The following is a 23654-nucleotide window of genomic DNA, read 5'->3' on the forward strand; positions in this document are numbered from 1 at the left end:
GACACGACTGTTTTATTTGTTAATACGAAGTCATAAAAAAATAATACAGTAAGCATGACTGTACTAGTCATGCTTAGTGTATTACATGAAAGTACGTGCTAGTAGTTATAATTTATTTGGTTATTTGTTAAAAACTAAATTCAGTTGTATCCTTGTTCACATTAAATATATATATATATATATAAATATATTAATAGGGTTCAAAAACCACACAACTCCGTAATAATATATACCTATTATACGACGTCCGATTACATTTTTTAAAGTCCAAGCAACAAGTCGTCTTCTCTTGCTTGCAATTTTTTCTAATGTTGCCCCACCTATGAAAATAGTTATTAAATGTCTGTGTTGCGAAGAAATAAATAATATATTATTCGCTCTTTGTACAAAATTATTGCATTACGTTTCAAACAACTGTGATACAACTAACTTTATGTACAACCATTTATTAGTGTTGCAACTCAACAAAAGTATTCTTTTTATACTTGAAATCCCAAAGAATTTATTACACAATAACACTGCAGTCACACTCTCTCTCACTCTTTCCTCAACAAAATGTTAAGTTTATTATTAACAATTATTTGACATGGAACACTAAATAAGTAATATTGAGCAAATATTAACTCTAAACCAAGCTTTTAAGGCTATTTACGACTATCAAAAAATTCGTAATTACCATGGTAACTTCCATTAAATCTAAAACCTGTAACAAACACAGCGAAGCATTATGCAGTTACTAAAACCCGGTTTATACATTTTTTACATAACATTCACTCTACAGCTGAGAATAATTAGATCAATACTAATTAATGCAAAACATTTGATTTAAATGTTAAATTTATATCTTATATCGAAGTTTAAATAAATGGTTTAAATTATAATTTGAATGATTCTTAAAAACTTCAACATAAAACATTAATAGCTTTATGACTTTAAGTTATAAATCGAGTTTTTCTTTAAAACTACAAAAATATGTAACTATACATTTTTTAATTATATATTTACCCAATATATTTTCTAAGTTTTGTGTCATTAGTTGTAATAATATATTGGCTTCTAAAATTTAAAACAAAATAATTTTTAATGTCCCTTCATATTTTTTATGATTGAAACCGATGTGTCAAATTGGTAGTTGTCAATAGATACATATGTTTATTTTCAAAGTATTAAATATTAATTATGCAATATTTTATAATAAATATGAAATACGAAAATAGGGTTTTTACTTTGTGTTTTGTCACCAAATGCTGGAAGTGCTGAAATTAAAACAAAAATCTGGTGTGCATAAAGAATATCAAACAACTGTGTGGAAACGCTTCCATAAAATGCAATGAAAATTATTACCCTCTATTCTGGGGACAATTTCTAAATGGTCTGAAATTAACAACACATAAATTAATGATATTGCATTTAATTTTCTATTCTGTTATGAAGTATGAACAGGAAGTCGAATTTCAAAGTAAAAAAATCATGTGTATTGGTAGCTCGGAAGAAATATGCTCCACTGTATATTCAATACGATGAGAGTCTTGTTGAAAAATTCGATAGGAATGAAATATTGGAAATTTTTTCATAAAATTCAACAAAAACTATTACCTGGTACAGCAAGCAAAAAATTATATCTGCCTGAAATTGACATTATAGAAATTAATGATATTTAATTGGATTTGCCATAGTAACATATTACATTATATAATTATAAATTAGATGACGAAGGTCAAAGTAGAAAAAAACTATATAATATTTGTTGTAATATTTCTTATCATATCAATGTATAATCACAAGAAAAGGCGCTGTCTTGTTTTCATTGTTTAATATAAAATTATGTCATAACTTGCGTGTAACTTCTTTATTTAAAATACTAAGTTTAAATAATATTAAGTCACTTAGACCTTATATATATTGTTCGATGTACTAACAATATATTAAAACAATACAGACTAAGAAATCCTTATGAAACGTAATAGCTGAGTTTATGCAGTTAAGTCGATGAGAATTAAATATACTAATCAGATGAGGTTGATTAAGCTAACATCGGTATTTTTCGTAATGCTTCTATTTAGATTTCGGTGAAAAATATAATAATTATAACACTCATCAATTGCGTAACGATAAACTTGACATGCAGTCATTATATTATTTTCAATTATTTTTTCTACTCTTGTCTTGATGTATTTTATTATGATTTTAATTATGATTACAGAAATCCGTGGCATCATTCATTGTCTCAATTACAAGCTCCAATCCATCTAGAATAAACAAATGATGATTTGAACTATACCAAAATATTAAAATTAAATCAATTGAACTAAAACAAAGCATCTATATATATTAGTATATTATTTTAAATATAATATCTTACTTTTTCTAGATTTATCTCCTGCATGAATCCTAAAATCTTCCATTAAATAAGCTTCTCTTAAGGTGGCAGCTGTCATACATAATTTAAAATTTTTTTATAAAAACAGTGGATTCTAAAAACATTAAAGACATTTGTTTATAAAATAAAAATGTTACTGACTTGTCTTGAAAACATAATTTATATAAACAGACTCTGTAAAAAAGTGAAATATTGAATTTTTATCAAATTTTAACTATTTTAAACTGTGAAAATAAAATAATTACCATCCTCATTTGCCAATACATCCACAAAAAACAAACATAATAATAAACAGAAGAGTTTCATATTTATCTGCGAATAATAATAAATAAAAAAAACAACATTTTATATTAGTCACAGTTAAGATAAGAAGATTAGGTAAGTATGGTTTTGCAAGGCAGTTTTAATATGAAAATATATTATGATAAATATATATTTTTGTGTATTTACACATTTTTTTACCAGACTGACAATATTTCCTAGACCGTTAAACTGATTTTTTCGTGTAGGAAGGTAGAAATCTTAAAAGGTACTCTATTTGGCCTAAATTACAGTTAATTCACTAATAATGAAGATAGACAAAAATAAAAATAAGTCTGTTAACTATTAAAATTGCATTGTATAAAATAGTTAGGTTACACTATTCAAAATAGAAATTAGAAAAAAGTATATATAAATGTTGTTATTAAAGTTAGATTTTATGATGTGAGGTTATGAACACTTAATTCTCAAGTGTTTAAACTTGACTACGCATAACAGATTAAAACTATTCATGATATAGTGGAAAAAAGATAACGTTTGTAAAAAGTAATGAAATATTATTTTCAAATAGTACAGATGTAGTAAAAAATGAAATTTTATAAATCGTTTTCATAATATATCACAAAGGTAGCGTTTTGATAATAGCGTAAAAAAAAATATTTCGTCCAAGTCAAAAAGGAATATTCAGTAAAATGATTAGATTTTCCATCATATATCATAAATAAATTCTCATTTTTGGAAAGTATTCATTTTTTTTTGTCTTATATACATGTACACATTTGTTTTAAGCGTTTCGTTTTAAAATGTTTAGAAATAAAATTAAAAACTTATTAACACGCAAAAACTATTTTTTCTTAACTTTTACTTAATTTTTGAAGTGAATTATAATGTTTTTTTTTTTTAAATTTACTTTTTCTTCACTGTATACTGACTAATTTTAACGATGAACAAAAAAACAAAAAACACGGATGATAAAAACCTTACTTTTTTATATTATTATATTAGATATTTTATAATGTGTATACAATTTTTAAACAAACAATTAATTATTATTGCTTAGTGCTTTTTAGCAAGTCAAACAAGAAAATAGATTTTTCCTATATTTTAGCATTAAAATGATATTTTGTGTTATATGATGTGTTATATTAATTTCATGTTTTTCTCTTATAAAATATATAGAAATCATTATTTGGAAATTTCTTTTTAAAAAAGAAAATGTTAAATGCTTTTTTAAAATTTTTTTGATGTAAAAAAAAACACCATTTTTTTCATGTTTTTTATTTTGGAATTTTAGTTTTAGCGTTTGCAGAAAAATGTTAAAAATATAAAACTACATATTTTGCAAAATTTAGTCCCCTTTAAAGTTATAATTTTTTCGTCATTGTACTGTTGTTACTTTGCTGAATATTGCAATTTTGACTTGGGATAGACAAAATATTTTTAAAATTTTTTTATACGTGTATCAAACAAACGATAAGGGGTTTTAGTATGTCAAACAGGAAAATATTTTTTTCCTAAATTTTAGCATTAAAATGATTTTTTGTACTAAATATAGACATTATTTTTCTAGATCATAGAAAAGTATTCGCTCTTATCAATTAGAAGTCATTATTTCCAAATTTCTATAATCCGGTTTTTATGTTTTTTGTTGTTTTATAATCATTTTTTTTTTCATTTGGAAAATTACTAATATTTTTCTAAAAAATTGAGTCAAACTAAATGAAAACTTAATTTTGCATTTTTTAATTTTATTTTTGGTGATAACAATTTTTTTCTAAAAACAAAACTGTACACGTATATGAATTAAGTTACCTACAAAGTTTTTTTTTTCATATATTTTGTACTAAATCGAAATAATTTTGCTAAATATTACTTATTTTACTTGGAGAGGACAATTTTTTTTTTTTTAAATTTTGGTTTTATACGCAAAGAGTTCTACTTTTGTGATGTATTATGAAAACTATTTAAAAAAATGCCATTTTTCACTACACTTCCTTCAAGCCATAAAACGAAAAATACCAAAATCTATTATAGAATTCTCTCCAAAATGTGGATTGTGAATGTGAAACGGTGATAAAGAATCGAATAAAAAAATAACTAGCAATAAAAAATCTTTACTATTGTTCTTAAACACAATAACTTTTGGCTCTTTAGGCTCATGCCTTTTTAGTTTAAACGTAACTACAATTTTTAGATTTTAACAGAAATACTTACTTAAATTGTGGAGTTGGTTCTTGGACAACAGTCGACTTGTTCAGCTTTTGGTACTAAATATACTGCTTGCGACTTATGGTTGGCCTTTTGTGTCGACCGAAAAAACACAATCCAAATATTTTTTTTCCGTATAAATATTGTGTTCATCTATTTACATAATCGGTTCATTTTTTTGGGGGGATTTATCGTGTACAAACAATACATAGAAAGCGTCGTTTGGACTGTTTTCCTGCACAATACGCTTGAATAAAAAAAATATATTATTGGACGGAATAGTAATTTTTTTTTTTTTATGGATTTACAAAAAATGTTTCGACTGTTAAACATATTGAAATTTAAAGCGACTTCAACTTTATTGAAATACTAAAATGCAAATAACATTAATTATATTACGATGTGTTATATACAATTAAAATTGACTAATCATTTTCAGCAATAATTTATAACAAAGTGCCTTATGCTAATTATGTTCAATCCAAAACAATGGCCAGACCTTTGAGTTGTTAAACGATCTCGAATTAATTGATTAGACATGTTATCGGTTAGGTTAATGGTTAGGATCACATAACCGTGTGAAATAAGAATTTTAATCAACCTTACCATGTTTACTACTGTAGCTACCTTGATTGTAAATGATTAACTTTTAATACATTATATTTGTCCACAAATTATGAATAATAGTGGTTCGCCCCGAAGGGATCGCCTATAAAGGGGATACTGCCGGAACTGTAAGCGGACCTTTTTTGGCTGCCCTAAGGCGTGTGCTGAGTATATGACCTCTCGTCCCAAATTTGGGGGGGGGGCCTTGGAAGGGACGGTAGGTCCCTAGAGTTATGACGTACCTGTTGAAGTACTTAAAATCAAAATGTTCAACGTTTGAACCAGTACTGTGCGACTATTTGCCGCGGGGTCATAGCGACTCAAAATTTCCAAAAAATAGGGGGGGAGGGGAAGTCACTTTTAATATGATATCCGCCCTAGCACCCCGAGGTGGACGCCGGCGGTCCCAGGTCGATTCGACGCGTATTGAATGTGCTACTGCACTTTAAGTTTTGCAGGGGGTGGGGTACCGACCGAAAAGTACTTAATTGGACCAAAACATATTTTTAACCATTTTCCCAAAAAGGGGTGGAAACTTTTTCGTTATTTCACTTTTTCTCAATGTAGTTTTAGGTCTTAAAGTCAGAAAACTAGACTGATATCTGGGGCGGGGATATAATATAATATGAGATTTTCTCAAAACCCTGTATTCAACTGCACTGTCAACAGGTTTTAAAAAAAAATGTTTAATAATTAACAATATTACTACAATATATTATGGAAAAAAACGACTACAATTTATTAACCCTAATCTCGCATCCACCCTAATACTAAAAATATATTTTTAAGCAAAAATTGCACAAAAGGGTTCCATTCTGTTATTTGAGTATGCATATATTTTTTGTATATTTTTCAGAAAAATTTAGTATATTGTAAGCACTACGGTTGAAGTACTCTCGGTTGTTTTGTTCAAAGAGTCTACAAATATTTATGAAACTTTCACAGGTCGGAAAGGGCAGTAATTGTTTTCTTAGGTGTTATTCGCCGTTTCATTTTTTCTTACAGGCAGAAAAACAAAAACTCATACTGTTGTTGTGCTGTTGTCGATTCGTGGTGATCATATAAAGACAAACAGTTCGATAAAAATATATACCTACATATTTTTTCTCGAGTATAAAAAATTGTTTTTTTTTTCCTTTTTAATGTCCCTTTTAAAATATTTTCCTAAAAAAAACTACCCATCAACTCCTATAAAATGGGAGGGAGGGGGGAGGTCTAGAAAACTTCAGGCCGTTTAAAAACTCTTAGAACTCCATGAGAAATTCGTCAAAATTAAACAGTTTCTGAGGGCTATGCCCGATTGATGTCTTTCGAAAGTATAAGAAAATTGAGTTTAAAATATTTTTTTTGCTTTAACGTAAATTCAGGTCGAATAATATTCACTGCCAAGTTTGGTTCTGTGTTAAGTTAGCTGTTGTTTTTCATTTCGAGACTCGGCTATACCGTGCAGTGTACACAACGGCCAAATATTTACACTTGTTCTGCTTAGGGAAAAAAACGAACAACAAAATACGGCGTAGGTATCTTATGCGATCAACTGTATACATAAAAAAAAAATGAAATACGAAAGAAATTCTCAAAGGTCAATGTCAACCGATCACAATACTTTTCATAATAATAATAATATATTATTAAAAATCTGTAAAATCTGATCCTTTTTCAAACTAGCAATCAATCTTGAGCCACACCGTAAAGGGCGAAATAAATACCTGCAAATGTATTGTACAGGAAAAGATTCATGATATTTAGTTAAAACTATTAATGCTATAAGTGTTAATTTTTTAAAAATGTATAGCGTGCCGCAATCCGGAATATGTCTGTAACAGGCATATACCACTTTGACATGGAAATTAAATTATTAGTTGGTTATTATTCGCCATTAGTTGTATTATTTATGTGGAAAAATCAAAGAAAAAAAAACCTTTTCAGTTGCACATCTAGCATGATCGTAGAAAATACATGTATTATCAAGAGAAGGCGGCTAAAAAAAATTCTGGGGCAGGCTATAGCCCCTTTGGCAGTGTTGGACAAAATCGTTATTTAAATAAATAGCGGTTCTTGTATCATTACAATGGTTTATTAAGTCGTGTTTTTCGATTAGAAGGGTATCTGCTAAATAACAAGGCAAATTTCGAGGGGCAGAGGCCTCTCAGTCGAAGACCTAAGTACAATCTAAGTTGTAATACACGAGCAGAATAATATTGTACACTTGCGTTGTTCAAATAATAACATGTTTTCGTGTTAAACTAAAAATATATGAAGGTTACCCGTGTACGAATTTTCTTCGGTTACTTTCAACACGGTCCATGTACTAATTCTGAACTCGAACTACTACTACTACTACTACTCACTTATATATAAAACTTTCTTAGTGTGCTGATTTATACTATGATTGGTTTGGACTGTACTGGTTTGAACCTACTCTCACAGATCCATCGAAGCATTTATTTCAAAACTTCGGTTATAACAAATTATTTACCCCAGTGAACTCCCCGTCCCCACTACGCCCCGACCCCGTTGTACTGGTTTTTTTTTATTAAAGTTGACAGTTGTTTTATATTATTAAATAATACGTATTTTTGTAATTGAGAACTATTTAGTTGCTATACCGGTTATTATATTATATAGATTTAGCTGCTCAGTCAGACATCATACCACAATAATTTATCATTAAGTTGAAAATAATGTGATCAATTTCATAAAATGTATTATTTACTCTCAACACTTTCTAACCTTTCTGTTGTATTTGTTTCTTACCAGAAGAAATAAAATATATACCTACCATTGTGAATGTCTATCAAATACTATTCAACTTCCACCTTAGCAGCGAATGTACATCGTGTGCGCAATCAGATAGAAAACACAAGATTTATTAAATTCTATCACTTACAAAGTCCATAAAACTATAAATCCACAATTCCCCAGAAAAATTAAATTCTCCAAAAATGTCCCCAAGACGAAAAAAAAATCTCCAAAAAAAGGAAAAATCCCCAAACCTGGCAACACAGTAATTCTAAGAGTGGTTTACCCTTTGGGAACGATGGAAGGAACTAGTTCCTTTCTTCAAGCTTGGAACGGGAATGGACTAGTTTCTTTTTCAAAGGAATTTTTCAAGCACTGATACAGTGCAACCACATCTTAGAATAAGACAGTCTCGCATTCACTCGAAGAACTGTAAAAAGCCATAAGCCTAACTTTTCGGTTGAAAAGTGTTCAGAAATATTTTAAAATGTCTTATGCTTGTAAGTACATAAGTTGTTAGTTTCACATGCGTTGTTAAAGAACCCTAACAGCATGTAATTTGAGTAATTATAATTTCTAAAATAAGAGTAGGTGCTTAAGTGAGCTTGACTTGGACTTATAGATGACTAATATTATTTTATTATACGTTGATTTATTTTACACTAAAAACAATGTATGTAAAATGATTATGATCTGTTTTATTATTTGTTACAATTTGAAATGTATTATGTGTTTGTTGTTCATGCCATGCGAAATAAATAAATAATAATTCCTGTAGCCCTGTGACCTCCTTCTCCCCACTAAGCCACGACTTAACTGTACTGGCTTTATTTTTTGGAAAAAATTTTAACGAGTAGACCGATTATTTTCTAACGTGTACGGGTTTTTTTTTCTAAATCAGAGGCCCAAATTTGGGTTTCCAAACTATAATGTGTACGGTTTTATTTTATGCTTTGAATTTTCGTTGTATGAAATGCGCTAGCGTATTACAAAAAAAACGTTAAAGTGCGTAAACAACAACGGTTAGTAATATTTGGTTTGGGTCTTATTTACCTTAAATTCGTAACGGTATGCAAAAACATTGAGTAATACACTTGGAAAATCTTCATGGTGGTAGATTTGCACAAATTGTTCGTACTATTAAATGCGTTAGTATGTAAAAGACCTTCAGTTGTATTATGTTAAACATATTCGATATAGACACAAATGTGTTGTATACCTTTAGACAGAATATACAGAAATGAGAAAATTTTAAATACGTATAATGTAATACAGGGTGATTCTTTTAGCGCCCTACACTACTTTAATTGGATTTTTACAAAAAATAATGTTTAATAATTTGTTTGTGTATAAAATACTAACTTGTTATATAAAACTTTTTTTTTGTATCTCCCCCTCCCCTTCCTCGAAAACTCGACACTAACTTTTGATTTTCAAACGGTAACTCCTATAAATAGTTGTCTTTTTAGATAGACAATATTATTAAAAAAAAAAATACATATTGCAAGCTTAGTTCCAACTATTAGTTTTAAAATAATTAGCATTAGAAGACGTAATAGACGTGCGGGGTAGGGGTAAAATATTTTTTCAGCAATATTTAAGAGACGCTAAAGTCAATACTCGGATAGCTGCTGTACATCCAAGTTCCAATAAAATAAAATAAAATAATGTATTAAACTATTCAAATTACAATGTTATAACTTTAATATTAATAAATATTTTGTTTTTTTGAAGTGTCAGAGGCACCTACTCTAGTCAGTGTTATCCAAAAAAAGTTGGAACGCAATCCTTTATACTAGTCAGAACGCTGAACGGACATTGCAAACAATATAAATTTTTATTTTTCCTTTAGAATACTTATTTATAAGAATAATACTTTATTTGATTTTTTTTTATCTAGACCAAATTTTACGAGTAGAACGATTATTTTTTTCGACGCGTAGAGAATTCTTTAACCAGAGGCCCAAATTTAGGTTTCCAAATGATAATGTGTTAGATTTTATTAAATTCATTGAACTTTTGTTGTATGAAATACTCAGATTTTTTGTATTCTTTAATGTATTAGATATAAAGGATGTTGAAGTTACTGTGTGCAAAAACACAACACATTTTTATTTTTCATTGTTTTTAGTGTTTTATTTTTTTAGTTCGGTAGCCATGTGAACAACAAAACATGAGTAATTTACCACAAAAAACCCTTCTCTAAATCCACATCCACATTAACCATTTTACAGTCTTAGAATTTAGCACACAGTAATGCGTTGTAAAAAAAAATTGAAATCGACATTCTTTTTTATTTAAAATATTATGTAGGATTTGCATTGTTATTATTTAACTCATAATATTTAAACCAATACAATACAATTGCAGTTGACCAACCAGGATATTTTTTCCACAACTGGCTATATATATTATACAATATATATTTTACACTGTTTTATTTAGTCACCCGACATTATAACTCCATTTAGGTTATGTTATCTCTAACATCAAATCTCTGCATAACCATTAAGATGAATTATCTATTAGGAGTATAAACTATGAAACCCTCACCCAAACTTGCACAGTCATTTAATTATGGTAGAACAATAAGGAATGAACTTAGGAATGCCTCTTTATTACTCAAGTGTCGTTTGCTAGCATTATACCATAGTACACAATCTCCAGCATCGTACATAAAAAAAGTTGACATTGACTTAACTAACCGTTCATGCATCTTAACGGATAAAAATGGTGCCCAAATGGGATGCAGAACAGATAATGTCCAATTCCTTAAGCAACTAATACGACGTGGACATCCACAAACTCCACCCATATTGTAACATAATGCTAGAAAAACACTGGCATGTGTATTCTGTTCATTACATAATAAATTATTATTTATCTTATTAATATGTCTATATTCATTAGAACATCTGAACATTGTAAAATATTATACATATACTTAAGCTGACGGGGAATAAAACCGTCGGTGGATTTTTTTAATAACATATTCCACATAATTCTGTTTTATATCTGTTTTACTCTGATGTGGGCTTTTTTTTTCGCTGTATACACTGTAACTTTTTTAATACTAGACCAATTCCTTCGAATAGCAACTTTATAAATCACAAATTTTGTCTAGTTTGTACACTGGGTGGGGTAAAAGTTGAAAAAGTTTAATTCTTCACAGACGAAAGTTGAAAAAACAAAAAAAAAACCGTACGAGTTTTTAAGTTAGAACTTTTACTGGCTATAGTTTCGAGAAAAAGAGTCGGATCGAGTTGAAATGTATAAGAAATATTTATCTGGTATGCCCGCGCACGTCAGTTGTGTCAAATTTAAACTATACCCATTTCCCACCCCCCTAGGGGGGGGTACAAGTTTTTTTGTTTTTCGGGGTTTCTAGCCGTAATTTTAAAACTTTTGGGTTGAAAATTTGCCAGTAGTTGGAAGTCATATGTATCCATAACATATTAAACGGAAAAAAAATACGGCACTACAGTTTTTTTTTAATTGCCGGGAAACTGTGTTTTCGCAGATTTCGTATATTTTAACAAAAACACCTAAAATCTTTTAAAAAAATTGATCAAATCATTAAAACAATTTTATGTATATCTATGCAGAATGATACTATTAAGTTTTGTGCTCAAGTACCACTTTTGATTTAAAGTTTACACAAATTCAATTTTTTTTTTTTTTTTTTTAACTAAAAACCCGGTGTACCAGATGGGAGAAATGAACAGCCACTAAAAACTATTAGTTGGTAACGTCTATCCGTGTTAGATTAGGTTAGGGCCCAATGATCGGTATCATGATATTGTGTTTATTACATGATATCACAGACGACTAAATCGTGTAACTGATTATAGTAGACACTCGATTTATTGGGAAAAAAACCTATCCGTGTACTTATTAAGACACTTAATGATTCTGATACGACAAAACCACTGTCGTTATCTCGTTATTTTATAGCCTGCGTTATATAACCTTACCGAAGGTCAACTATGAGTATATAAGGTCCAACTACCTGCAAATTATGAAGAGGACTGTTGATTTTTGGATTCAGATTAAGTGTTGGTTTTTATGCAGTATACCGCCTCAAAATGTATTTTTTATTACACAATTTTTTTAAAGGAAAACTCATGTTTTGCATATTGTTATACTGTTATTCATTTAAAGAGATTCACGTTTGATTGTTTAAATTGTCTAATATTAGATAATCTGCTTCGTGCTATTTTTAATTTTTTAGTTTGTCAACTTGTAGCTCTAATTTTGTATAAAATATTTCATTATTTTATTACTATGTACAAATTAAGATAAATTTTAATAATAATTAAGTCATAAATGATAATACTTTATTTTATGACTAGATCAAATCTCGTGAACATTTAACATCATGATACTGCTCCTATGCTATTATTAAAAAAACACAATTTTTAAAATCTCCATAAAAGGTTATTGTTAAATAACAGGCAACAGCCGACCGCTAGTGGCTATACACGTTAGTAATATTTAACTAATAAGTAATATATGTAGGTAAAATGTATTGTTTTCTCCATCACAGAACCAGTATACGATTTATTTTAATTTAAATGTAAGAAAATCGATTTTTCTTTAGAAAATAACAAGAAATTAATATACAGGATGAGGCAGCAAAACGGCAAAACTTTCACCACTAGTAGTTGTCCGATTAGTGCTTGCTGAAAAATCACACCAAACTTTCGGGGGGAAATGTCCAACTTCATTGTCAATGTAATTAACTAAAATGTAATCTGTGAAACTGTCAATTTTATCATCATCACATGGTTTTATTGCCATCAAATCTTCCGTAAAAAATTCAACTACGTCATTTTCGTTTAAAAATGGCAATCCGAAAAATTACTTGAGATATCTACTTTTCTCAGAATTAGTCTTATATTCCTTAGACAGACCCAACTTGTGAATTTTTCGCCACCAGCTTTGGCCCAAATGGAATCGACATCCTTTAATTCTAACATTGGTCCAGACTTTTTTAATTGCATTGTGGATGCCATCTTCAAAATCCACATAAATTTCTGAAGGGAGAAATGTCAAACTTAGCGATGAACAATAGTTTACTGCATGTTGAAATGCATTAACATAAGTATTCGACTCTTTCGAGGGCAACAATAAGAACACAAGGGGAACATATGAATTTTTATAGAGACCATGAATCGTGAATATTTGAGTAATATATTTAGGACAGCTCTAAAACGTCCCGTCAATATATATTTTTTTAACATCACACAAAACTTCTAAATTCATTTTCGTCGAAAATCCTACTATCGAGTTTTCGAAATTGTTTATAAACATAAAACTTTCGTCGTTATTTGTTATAATACTCATCGATTTTAAAACATTTTAAGTTTACTTTGTTCTTTTAGGTAATTTTGGGTGAAGTAACGAATGAGCATAATGAATGTTTTGTTTGATTAAAATAACGTCTTTTGTCGTGAGAATTGTGTCACAGTTTTTTAATTAATTATGTAAGATTTTTGATGGTCGGGCAGAAATATCATCCACAGCTTTCCTTTTAATACAGTTACAAATTTTTTGTCTAGCAAGCACGTTTTCTTCACACTTTTCGTGATTGTGTTCATTGCAATTTTCTATGACTACATTATTAGAGGATAATTAAAAAAAAAACACTTACATGAGTGTTTGCAACAAGGTCACCGTTGTTCCTCGTCTTTTAACATTTTATGGAACCTAAACTTAAACCCATTAATTATAAAAATGTTTTTTTTGTTTTTCACCAGTCATACACTCCATGATTTTGTAATCGTTGTAAAAGTAGGATGGACTCAATTCGATGTTATCCATTATAAATTGTATTAATCGATACGTTTAGTTTAATCAATAGAGGAAATAGTCATTATGATATTGTTGTAATAATATTGTTAAGTAATCATCAAGATGTATAAACGTTTTGAAAATAGGTAGGTACCTACAGTTTGAATTAAATTTTTCATACCTTAAATCAACGTTTTAGTTTTCTGTTACATATTTATTACATGTGTTAAAAAAAATATAATAGTATTCAAGTGTCCTTACCGATTTGATTTCTTATATCAATTCAATGCGACGTGCAGCATTCACGGCGGGCGTGTCACTGCTTGTGTTATTTAAATGGAAACTATTTAGCTTCTATACACTCAGCTGATGTTTATTTTCTCTGTCATTATCTTTTTAGTTTGTGTACTATATAGTCCCCACATAGTAGTAATTACTAATTATTTTGTATCCGGTGCAGCAACACGTTATTGTGAACAAAAGTTATTTATTTCTTAAAGAAACTATACTTAATTATATCGACATTAATATTGTATTAATACCAGGGCTGTATTATTGTCATGTTTGTAAGCATTGGATATCGAATAAAAGGAAATATTAGGTATTATACAATATAATAATATTTCTGTCTAAGAAAATAATAACGATTAGGTATATCGTTTCATTTTGAAATTGTTTTATCCGATTTGTTTTACTGTATCTTAAAAATTAAATGTATCAAACATCCATACACTTTTTTATATTGTATTTTTCAACGATAAAGAAATGGAACATTTATTATATTTTGGAGGTTATGGCTAAACAATAGTTGCCTAGTAAAAATAGTTTATATTATATAGCGCATTGCACAATGGACGAGGTCCAAAAATAAATAATTATTATATTACAAAAGTTATCACAAAAGATGGTCGCATCAGCACCGAATATTTAATATGAACAAACGTGAACCGCGTTGGCCGGAGGCGAGCCGGTTGCTGCACTGTAGCCGGAAAGTCTTATCTCGTCGTGCCAACACAGCATATGGGCCCTCGTACCGCGGTTGCAGAGGTGCTCTAACCGCATCTACCCGAAGGAAGACGTGAGTCACGTTGGCCAGGTCTTTCGGTATGAAAATTGAACGCTGTGGTTGGTACCAGGTGTCGGTCGGATTTGTGCCATTGCTTCCCGGATGGCCGTGACCAGCTCAGGAGACCGCTCTACTGGTGGTGTGGGGTGAAAAAAGTTCTCCTGGTAACCGCAGCGTCGTGCCATACACCATTTCCGCCGGGCTGGTACCGATGTCATCCTTGACAGTGCTTCGTAAAGCGAGTAAGACCACGGGCAACTTTATGTTCCAACGTACAGACTCCTGTGCGGTTAGGACTTCCTTCAGGGTCACCACAATATCATGAAAAATGATTTTTCTATTTACACAGAATAACATGACATGGTAACGATTTGAACACAAATAACATTTATATATTAATGATCAAAATGATTAACAAGAGAATGCAACAATATTAAGTAGAATCAAATGCATAATTACAGTAAATTAAATAGGTATGTGGGGGGGGGGTAGAAGGTGCAAGCCACAAGGGTACGTTAGAAACCGGAATAATAAAATCCTCTGTCGTCGACGACGGGCATGACCGGGTACCGTTGCTCGCTTCTTAGGCTCATGGCCATGGCCTTTACCCTCGCGATCCTGGCTCTGTATATGGCGTCTCCGGTGGCGGTGCTCTGGCCGAAGCGGGCCGCCACGACCGGTGTCCTACGTACGGGTTCTTGGGCCGGTTGCGTTTCGGCGGGTTCCTGGGCCGGTCCCCTGGCAACATCGTCGCCGCCGCCGTCGCTTTGGGCTTCGGCCGTCGGTGGTTTGACGACCTCGGCGGCTTTGTACAGAAGTGCGCCTTTGATGGCCTCGAACGCACCGGAAACCGATGACCATACCCAGAGGTTCAGACTGGTGGCCAGATAGCCGGATTTCTGGCGGCCGACGTTGGTGGAGATTACGGGAAACAATTTTTTACAATATGAGAACAGCGTGTAACAATTGTAACCGACTAATGCGGTGGAAAAAATAACGTAGCTAATAAGAGCAATTAAATATATGAAAATAACAGAATAAATTAGATAGTAGATAATTATAATAATCCATACTGTATTGAAAATTATCGGCTTCGGAAAGTGCCGAGCAATAAATTGGCAAAACATACTAAGGATTATTAGGAAATATAAAATAGTTAGGATTACAATGGACGAGTACAAAAAATAACGGACACTGTCAACGTGGACGGAATACCAGGAAAAAGTAAAAAAAAGTAAACTGCAAAGTGCACTAACGCTGGAAATTAAACATATAAACTGCAAAATGTGCATAATTAATTGGTATGCAAAAATGAACCGATCCAAAGCCCGTCGTGCCGCGTTCCCGGGTTCGGCGGCATCTCCGCTGGCTGGTTGGACGTCGGCATCGGGCTCCGTGTGCGCCATACATTCCAAGAGTCTCATAATGCCAATGGACAGCCCGCCCTTAAGTGTATTGTACACGAAAGACATTGCTTTTGGGCACAAAGTTAACTTTTGATAATTATAAAGATTTACAAGAGAATGTGGAACAATCACTCAAGAAAACTTGAAAACAATGCAAGTATGACATAAACACTTTGAATTCACAAAGATTATTAGACAAAACAAGTACACGGTGAAATCAAGACAAGTTGATAGTTACAATAAAACATATTATTATTATATTTATTTGTTTGTCTAAATTCTTAACACCACAAATGGGTAACGAGTACGCAGTTATTAAAGTTTCACAAAAGAAACTATACAGCGACAACTTAGGTATTAGATGTACAAAATAAAGAAATAATAACAAATAAATATATACACAATAAACACACGTAAGCTTCATTACTATTCAATATATAATCTATTTTAATGTAAGTTGGGAATCAAATGAAAAATCAAAATTAAGTACATTGTCACATGCATCTAAAATGCGTTACTCCGGACTATATTTTATTAAGTTTGTGTAGCATTGTGGTATTAAGAACGGGCGATTATTTCTTGAATGATAAAGGTTGGAATTTTAAAGTTTATTTTGCTTAGGAATTCTGGACAGGATAATATTTACCATTTATTAATTTATGAATAAAAGCTATGTCATTGAATAACCTTCTAGAAGCTCATGACTCTAAACCCAATTCTACAGCTAAAATATTAGACATAATATACGTTGTTCCCATAAATGTTGCCCGATTGATGTGTGTAAGGATTAAAACAAGACAAATAATAAAGGTTAGGCTTAAGTATACCTACTCAAAAACGGAATTCCTTCTTCGGATTTGATTTGGTAATATATATTTTGTGTTTGTGAAAGCGCTTGCTATTCAAATAGCATAGAACATCTAAGGTTATACTGGTATTAGGTATATCATAAGTTGACAGCACCTATTGTCGAATCAGATACACTTTTTTAGGATTTGTCATCACATCCGTGGTAAAATAGGTAAGTATTTCTACTACGTTGTATCTCATTAGATTATTTACAAAAGACAAAATATATTAAACTTTTCATAGATCAAAGTGACAAATTTCCAGAAAACGACTAGGTATGTACACATAGTCTTTTTTTCCTTCAATATCCTGTCTTATACTAAAGAAATGGAACATATATTATTTAGTATTTTTTATTTTTATTTTCACAGAATAACATGGTAACAAACGATTTGAAAACAATAAACAAATAGGAAAAATGCCAAGTAAAATAATTATACAAAATAATCAACAACAAACAAATGACAATAATAATATTATTATGAATCAAATAAATAACTACAGTGAATCAAATAGGTCTGGAGGTACAAGCCACAAGGGTATGTTAAAACCCCGCATAGTGAAATCCTTTATCGTTGGACGTGTCCGGGCCTTCTTCTCAAGCTCATAGCGATGGCCGTTAACTTGGCGAGCCTAGCTTCATACTCGGCGTCCACGATGGCGGTGGTGGTTTGGCCGAAGCGGGCCACCGCGTTCCTGTTGCTTGGCCGGTCGCTTTGACGTCTGTGGCTTCGAATGGGAACGTACAGCCTAGGCCTTGCACGCATTCGAAATCGTTGACCGTACCCGACGGTCGAGACTGGCCAGAAGGCCTAGTGTTTGGTTGGCGGCCGACGTTGTTGACGATTGAAATAACAAAATACATTAGATAATAAATAATCATAAAAAAACATACTATATTACTACATTATTGGCTTCGGAATGCTGCCGAGCAATAAAAGGACAAGAAAGAGTAAGGATTAACATGAAGTATATAAAAAAGTAACTGCAATAGACGAATATAAAAAGTAATGGACACAGTCAACAAATAGAAGAAATCAAACGACACAACTGAATAATGTGCAAAAATAACCAATTCAAAGCCACCGTTCGCGCCACTTTTTCCTGGTAGTCTTGAATTCTCAGTTGTTTTCAATAAGCTTCTCGTGAATAGCGCCAAGTGCCTGCAAACATATTATAAACTGACTTGAGTAACGCCAACGATAATTACTATCCAAGTTAAACCCATCTGGCAGATGGCTAACGAAAGAACCTACAGCAAAAATCTGGCATTGGCCTCCAAAGTCTCTTGTGCTAACGTCTTGACCCGAGTCTTGGACACCAGGGAAGAACCGGGTTCGTTGAACGCTATGTGACCATCCGGACCTATGCCTGTGGTAGGTATAATACATATGTATCAGTTTAATTAAATTCGGTATAAGTTCGAGCAATAGTTTTTTTTTACATACAAAAATATAAATGGAATTAAAACGTTAAATAATACTCATATTTTGTTTATTATAATTAATGAACAATTATAAAACTAAAAAAAACATGACTTTAACTTTAAGAGAATGTTGGGAATAGGAAAAAAAAATCATAATTCTACACACTAAAAGTGAGAAGATAAATATTGCTTGTCAGTTGTCTTAGCTTTTATGTAAGAAAATAAGATATAAGTAGATAGGATTTCATACCAATGCGGTACAAAAGTCAGCGTGTTTCGATTTTATGACGTTTTGAATCAATTTTTTCTTATACCAAAAGTTATAGAAAGTCGCTTCTAAGCTCATTAGGAAGAGCTTGTCAAGAAGATACAAAATATGAAAAATGAAATGTTTTTTACATTTAAAGAAATTGACAGTTTTACCTAATTTTCTTTACACTCGCAGATCTCCGAAACCGATGAACTGATTTTATGTTTATTAGAATTAATACCTTGGCATGTAGAAGTTCAACAAAGAGTTTCAGAACTTTATCTGATACACTTCATTCACCACAGAGCTGCTAAAGTTGTGTATGATAAATAAACGAATAAAAATTTGAAATATATACATAAGCAAATCTGTTGGTAATCAATAAAAACAAAATTTAAATATTTTTCGAAAACGTTTTTTGTTTTAAATTAAATCGGCTATACTGTGCAATGTACACAACGGCCAAATATTTTCACTAGCTCTGCTTAGGAAAAAAACCAACAACAAAGTACGACGTAGGTATCTTATGCGATCAACTGTATACATAAAAAAAAAAATGAAATACGAAAGAAATTCTCAAAGGTCAATGTCAACTGGTAACAATACTCTTCATAATAACAATACTACTCTACTAAAAATCTGCAAAATTCGATCCTCTTTCAAAGTAGAAAACAATCTTGGGTCACGCCGCAAAGGCGAAATAAATGCTTGTAAATTATTTACACAGGAAAAGATTCATGAAATTTAGTTTGAGTTATTAATGCTATAAGTGTTAATTTTTCAAAAATGTATTGCGTATAGTTAGTTATTATTCGGTATTAGATGTATTATTTATGTGGGAAAATTAAAAAAAGAATACCTTTTGAGTTGCTAAAAAAAGTCTGGGTAAGGATCCTGAGGAAATTTGTTTGAATCCTTTTAATAAAAAAACTAAATCTTAAGTTTTTATAAATTGAAAAAAGCAAGTTTAGTATTAGAATTTTCAAAACGTGTGTTCAAAATTGTATGAAATTACATACAAAATGTATTCAAATTTATCTTATAACATGAAAAATTCAATACGAACAATACAATTCCATTTTAGTATTAGAAAAAGCAGTCAGTGTTGAGACGAGATGATAACTGAAAATTTATCTAAATAACCAAATAGATGTAAATGAATTACAATATTTTAATTAGGATACATCTCAACACTGGATATTCATGACATATCTAATAAATATTAAAATACTTAATAATATTTGTTTTTGTATCTAGAACAATTTTAACGATTAGAACGATTTTTCAACGTGTACGGAATTCTTTAATAAGAGGCCCAAATTTGGGTTTACAATTAATAATGTATTGGATTTTATTGAATACATTGAATTTTCGTTGTATAAAATACCCACATTTTTTTTAAAATTATTTAATGCGTTAGGCATAAAAGATACTTGAAGTTACTGTGTGTAAAAAACCAAATAAATGTTTATTGTTTTTAGCGTCTTATTTTTTTAGTTTCGTAGCAATGAGAATAACAAAACATGAGTAATATCACACAAAAACACTTCCCTAAATCAATACACATCCACATAAACCATTTTACAAACTTAGAATTTAGCACACAATAATGCGATGCAAAAAAAAAATTTAAATCGACATTTTTTTTATTTGGGTTATGTTACCTCTAACATCAAAACTTTATATAATAACCATTACGATGAATTATCTGTTAGGAATATAAACTATGAACCTGTCACCCAAACTTGAACAGTCATTTAATTATGGTAAAACAATAAGGAAAGGACTTAGAAGCAGAAATAAATAGTTGAAAAATATTAGATAAAAAAAATAACATATTCATTAAATCAAATACAAAATTCTCATAAACCATTTTACAAACTTAGAATTTAGCACACATAAGTGCGTTGCAAAAAAAAGCGAAATCGACATTCTTTTTGATTTAAAATACAATGATATAGGATTAATTTTCGTACCCGGCATTGTTCTTATTTAAATCATATTTAAACCAATACAATACCATTGCATTGCTATTTAGGTATCTAGTCTAGTTATTGTAACCGGTCCTGTTTTTTTCCCAATAACAATTATATTTTTTTTAACACATAATATAAATTACATTCATATAAAAAAAATAATTTTACAAAAATGATACTTACACAAAATAGATAATATTATACAAAAATAATTCAAAGATACGTACACAATAAATAGTGAATGGATAAAAAGAAGAAGTTATAAAGAAAGAAGAAAGATATATACACAAAAAAGAATAATGTAGAAAAATGTTACATAGATAATAAGAAGAAGTTATAAAGATACATAGACAAAAAATAATATACAAAAATGATAAATAGATAAGAAGAAGAAGATACAGAGATATAGGGATACATACACAAAACGATATTATTAAGAACACATTTGTCGTACGAGGCCATCGTTAATATTTAGAAAAACAGTACAACACAAAAACAAAGTCAATAATAACGGTAGAGTACAGTACAAAGCAAATATTATTAAACGCAATACAAAAAAACACAGTAGAAAACAAAATATAATAATAAAGTACAATGAAAAACAAATGATAATCAAACACAATACAATACTAACTAGACAAAAAATCAAGTTTTAAACTTATGGAATAAACTGCAGGGGAAAAAAATATAACTAAGATGTAACAAGTACAAAATAACAACATAAACTTTAAAATTATCCATAACATAATTACATAACATACACTAACATTACATTAGTTCATTTAATAACCAAACTTTAACAATTTTCTTGACGTACATAATATTATTTTTTAACGCTTTACAATTAACTATACTTTTTTTAAATCCAATGGTAACAGGTTGTAACGAATTTGGACCTAGGTAATCTACAAATTTCTTACCAAATTCTTTATTTGTGTATCGTACAGTAGTGTCATATGCTATAAAATCTCTTTTATTAACTTGTTTAGATAAAGTATGAGTGTTGGAGACCAATCAAATAGCAGATAACTTATACAGATCTCTAACTGGCAGTACATATATATAATATATATTTTACACTGTTTTATTTAGTCACCCAACATTATAACTCCATTTAGGTTATGTTACCTCTAAAATCAAATCTCTATATAATAACCATTAAGATGAATTATCTATTAGGAATATAAACTTATGGACCTGTCACCAAAACTTGCACAGTCATTTAATAAAGGTACAACAGAAATAAGGAAATGACTTAAAAGCAAAAATAAATAGATGGAATAGATTAGATAAAAATACAACTTACTTATTCGGTAATTGTTTATTATATTAGTAGACATGCCATAAAACAGATGAAGACAAATTATATTATGTACTAACAAAAAAATGTACTATGTGGAATATGTTATTGAAAAAAATCCACCGACGGTTCTTTTCCCGTCAGCTTAAGTATATGTATAATATTTTACAATTTCAGATATTGTAATGAATCTTTATATTCATTATAATATCTAAAATTGTATAGATATTTTGAGATAATTGATAATTATATGATATAAGATAATTGTAAAGATAAATTATAATTTATTATGAAATGAACAAAATACAGATGCCAGTGTTTTTCTAACATTAGGTTAGGTTGTGGGTGGATTTTGAGGACGTCCAAGTCGTATTAGTTCCTTAAGTTTTTCGGCGTCATCTGTCGTGTATGGTATTTTGTCATCGTTTTTATCCGTTAAGATACATGTACGGGCATATAAGTAAATCTCAACTTCTGTTATGTAAAGTTCTGGATATTGTGTACTATGGTATATTGCTAGAAAACGACACTTGAGTAATAAAGAGGCTTCATCATCTCCATCCTGCACAGTTCCTATTAAAACATTTGAAAACATATTTTTTTTAGTTTGCTAATATTAGTTTACCAGTTACTACTTTTCTTTTTGGTGCACGACACGACTGTTTTGTTTGTTATTACAAAGTCATAAAAAAATAATACAATAAGCATGTCTGTACGTATTGTACATGCATGTCATTTGTGTTACATGTAAATACGTGTTAGTAGTTAAATTTTTTATGGTTAATTGTTAAAAACTAAATTCAGTTGAATCCTTGTTCATTATTATATAAATATATTAATAGTGTTAAAAAAACATGCAACTCCATAATAATATATACCTATTATTCGACGTCCGATTATAAGTTTTATAGCCCAAGCAACAAAGTCTCTTCTTTTGTCTGCAAGTATTTTCAATGTTTCCAAACCTATGAAAATAGTTATTAAATGATCGTGTTGCGAAGAAACAAATAATATATTATTTTCTCTTTATACAAAATTATTGCATTACATTTCAAATAATTGTGATACATATAATTTTATATACAACCATTTATTAGTGTTGCAACTCAACAAATGTATTCTTTCTATACTTGAAATCCCAAAGAATTTATTACGCAAAAGCACTGTAGTCATACTCTCCTCAACAAAATATTAAGTTTATTATAACAATTATTTGACATGGAACACTAAATAAGTAATATTGAGCAAGTATTAACTCTAAAAAACCAAGCTTTTAAGGCTATTTACGACTATCAAAAAATTCGTAATTACCATGGTAATTTCCATTAAATCTATAACCTGTAACAAACACAGCGAAGCATTATGCAGTTACTAAAACCCGGTTTATACAT

At 30.1% G+C, this 23654-nt stretch overlaps 1 protein-coding gene across 12 annotated transcripts in view; it reads right to left on the reverse strand.

Moving 5' to 3' along the window:
* LOC126839134 (uncharacterized) overlaps positions 1-23654 on the reverse strand; it is a 28177-nt gene that overhangs the window by 571 nt on the left and 3952 nt on the right. Inside the window, exons 1-10 of one of the 12 annotated variants that reach the window (XR_007685788.1) lie at positions 14252-14302; positions 4856-5096; positions 2626-2692; positions 2522-2554; positions 2363-2431; positions 2202-2249; positions 1597-1626; positions 1227-1374; positions 1006-1056; positions 234-320 (exon numbers count right to left, since the gene is read on the reverse strand). Coding sequence is in view for 8 of the 12 variants with exons in the window: in XM_050574213.1 (XP_050430170.1) it covers positions 234-320; positions 1006-1056; positions 1227-1256; positions 1345-1374; positions 2202-2249; positions 2363-2431; positions 2522-2554; positions 2626-2686 (409 nt within the window). In the remaining 4 variants the exon portion in view is untranslated. Of the gene's footprint in view, positions 1-233; positions 321-1005; positions 1057-1226; positions 1627-2201; positions 2250-2362; positions 2432-2521; positions 2555-2625; positions 2693-4855; positions 5097-14251; positions 14315-22579; positions 22837-23141; positions 23229-23574; positions 23602-23654 lie in introns of those variants that run through there. The other 11 variants (XM_050574213.1, XM_050574211.1, XM_050574215.1 and 8 more) reach the window with 11 other exon arrangements.

The sequence above is a fragment of the Adelges cooleyi genome, unplaced genomic scaffold, assembly GCF_023614345.1.
Source record: "Adelges cooleyi isolate 19-005CV unplaced genomic scaffold, UGA_ACOO_1.1 ACOO_flye_CR_arks_rails_tigmint_CR_PRNA_30, whole genome shotgun sequence".
Taxonomy (NCBI): Eukaryota; Metazoa; Arthropoda; class Insecta; order Hemiptera; family Adelgidae; genus Adelges; species Adelges cooleyi.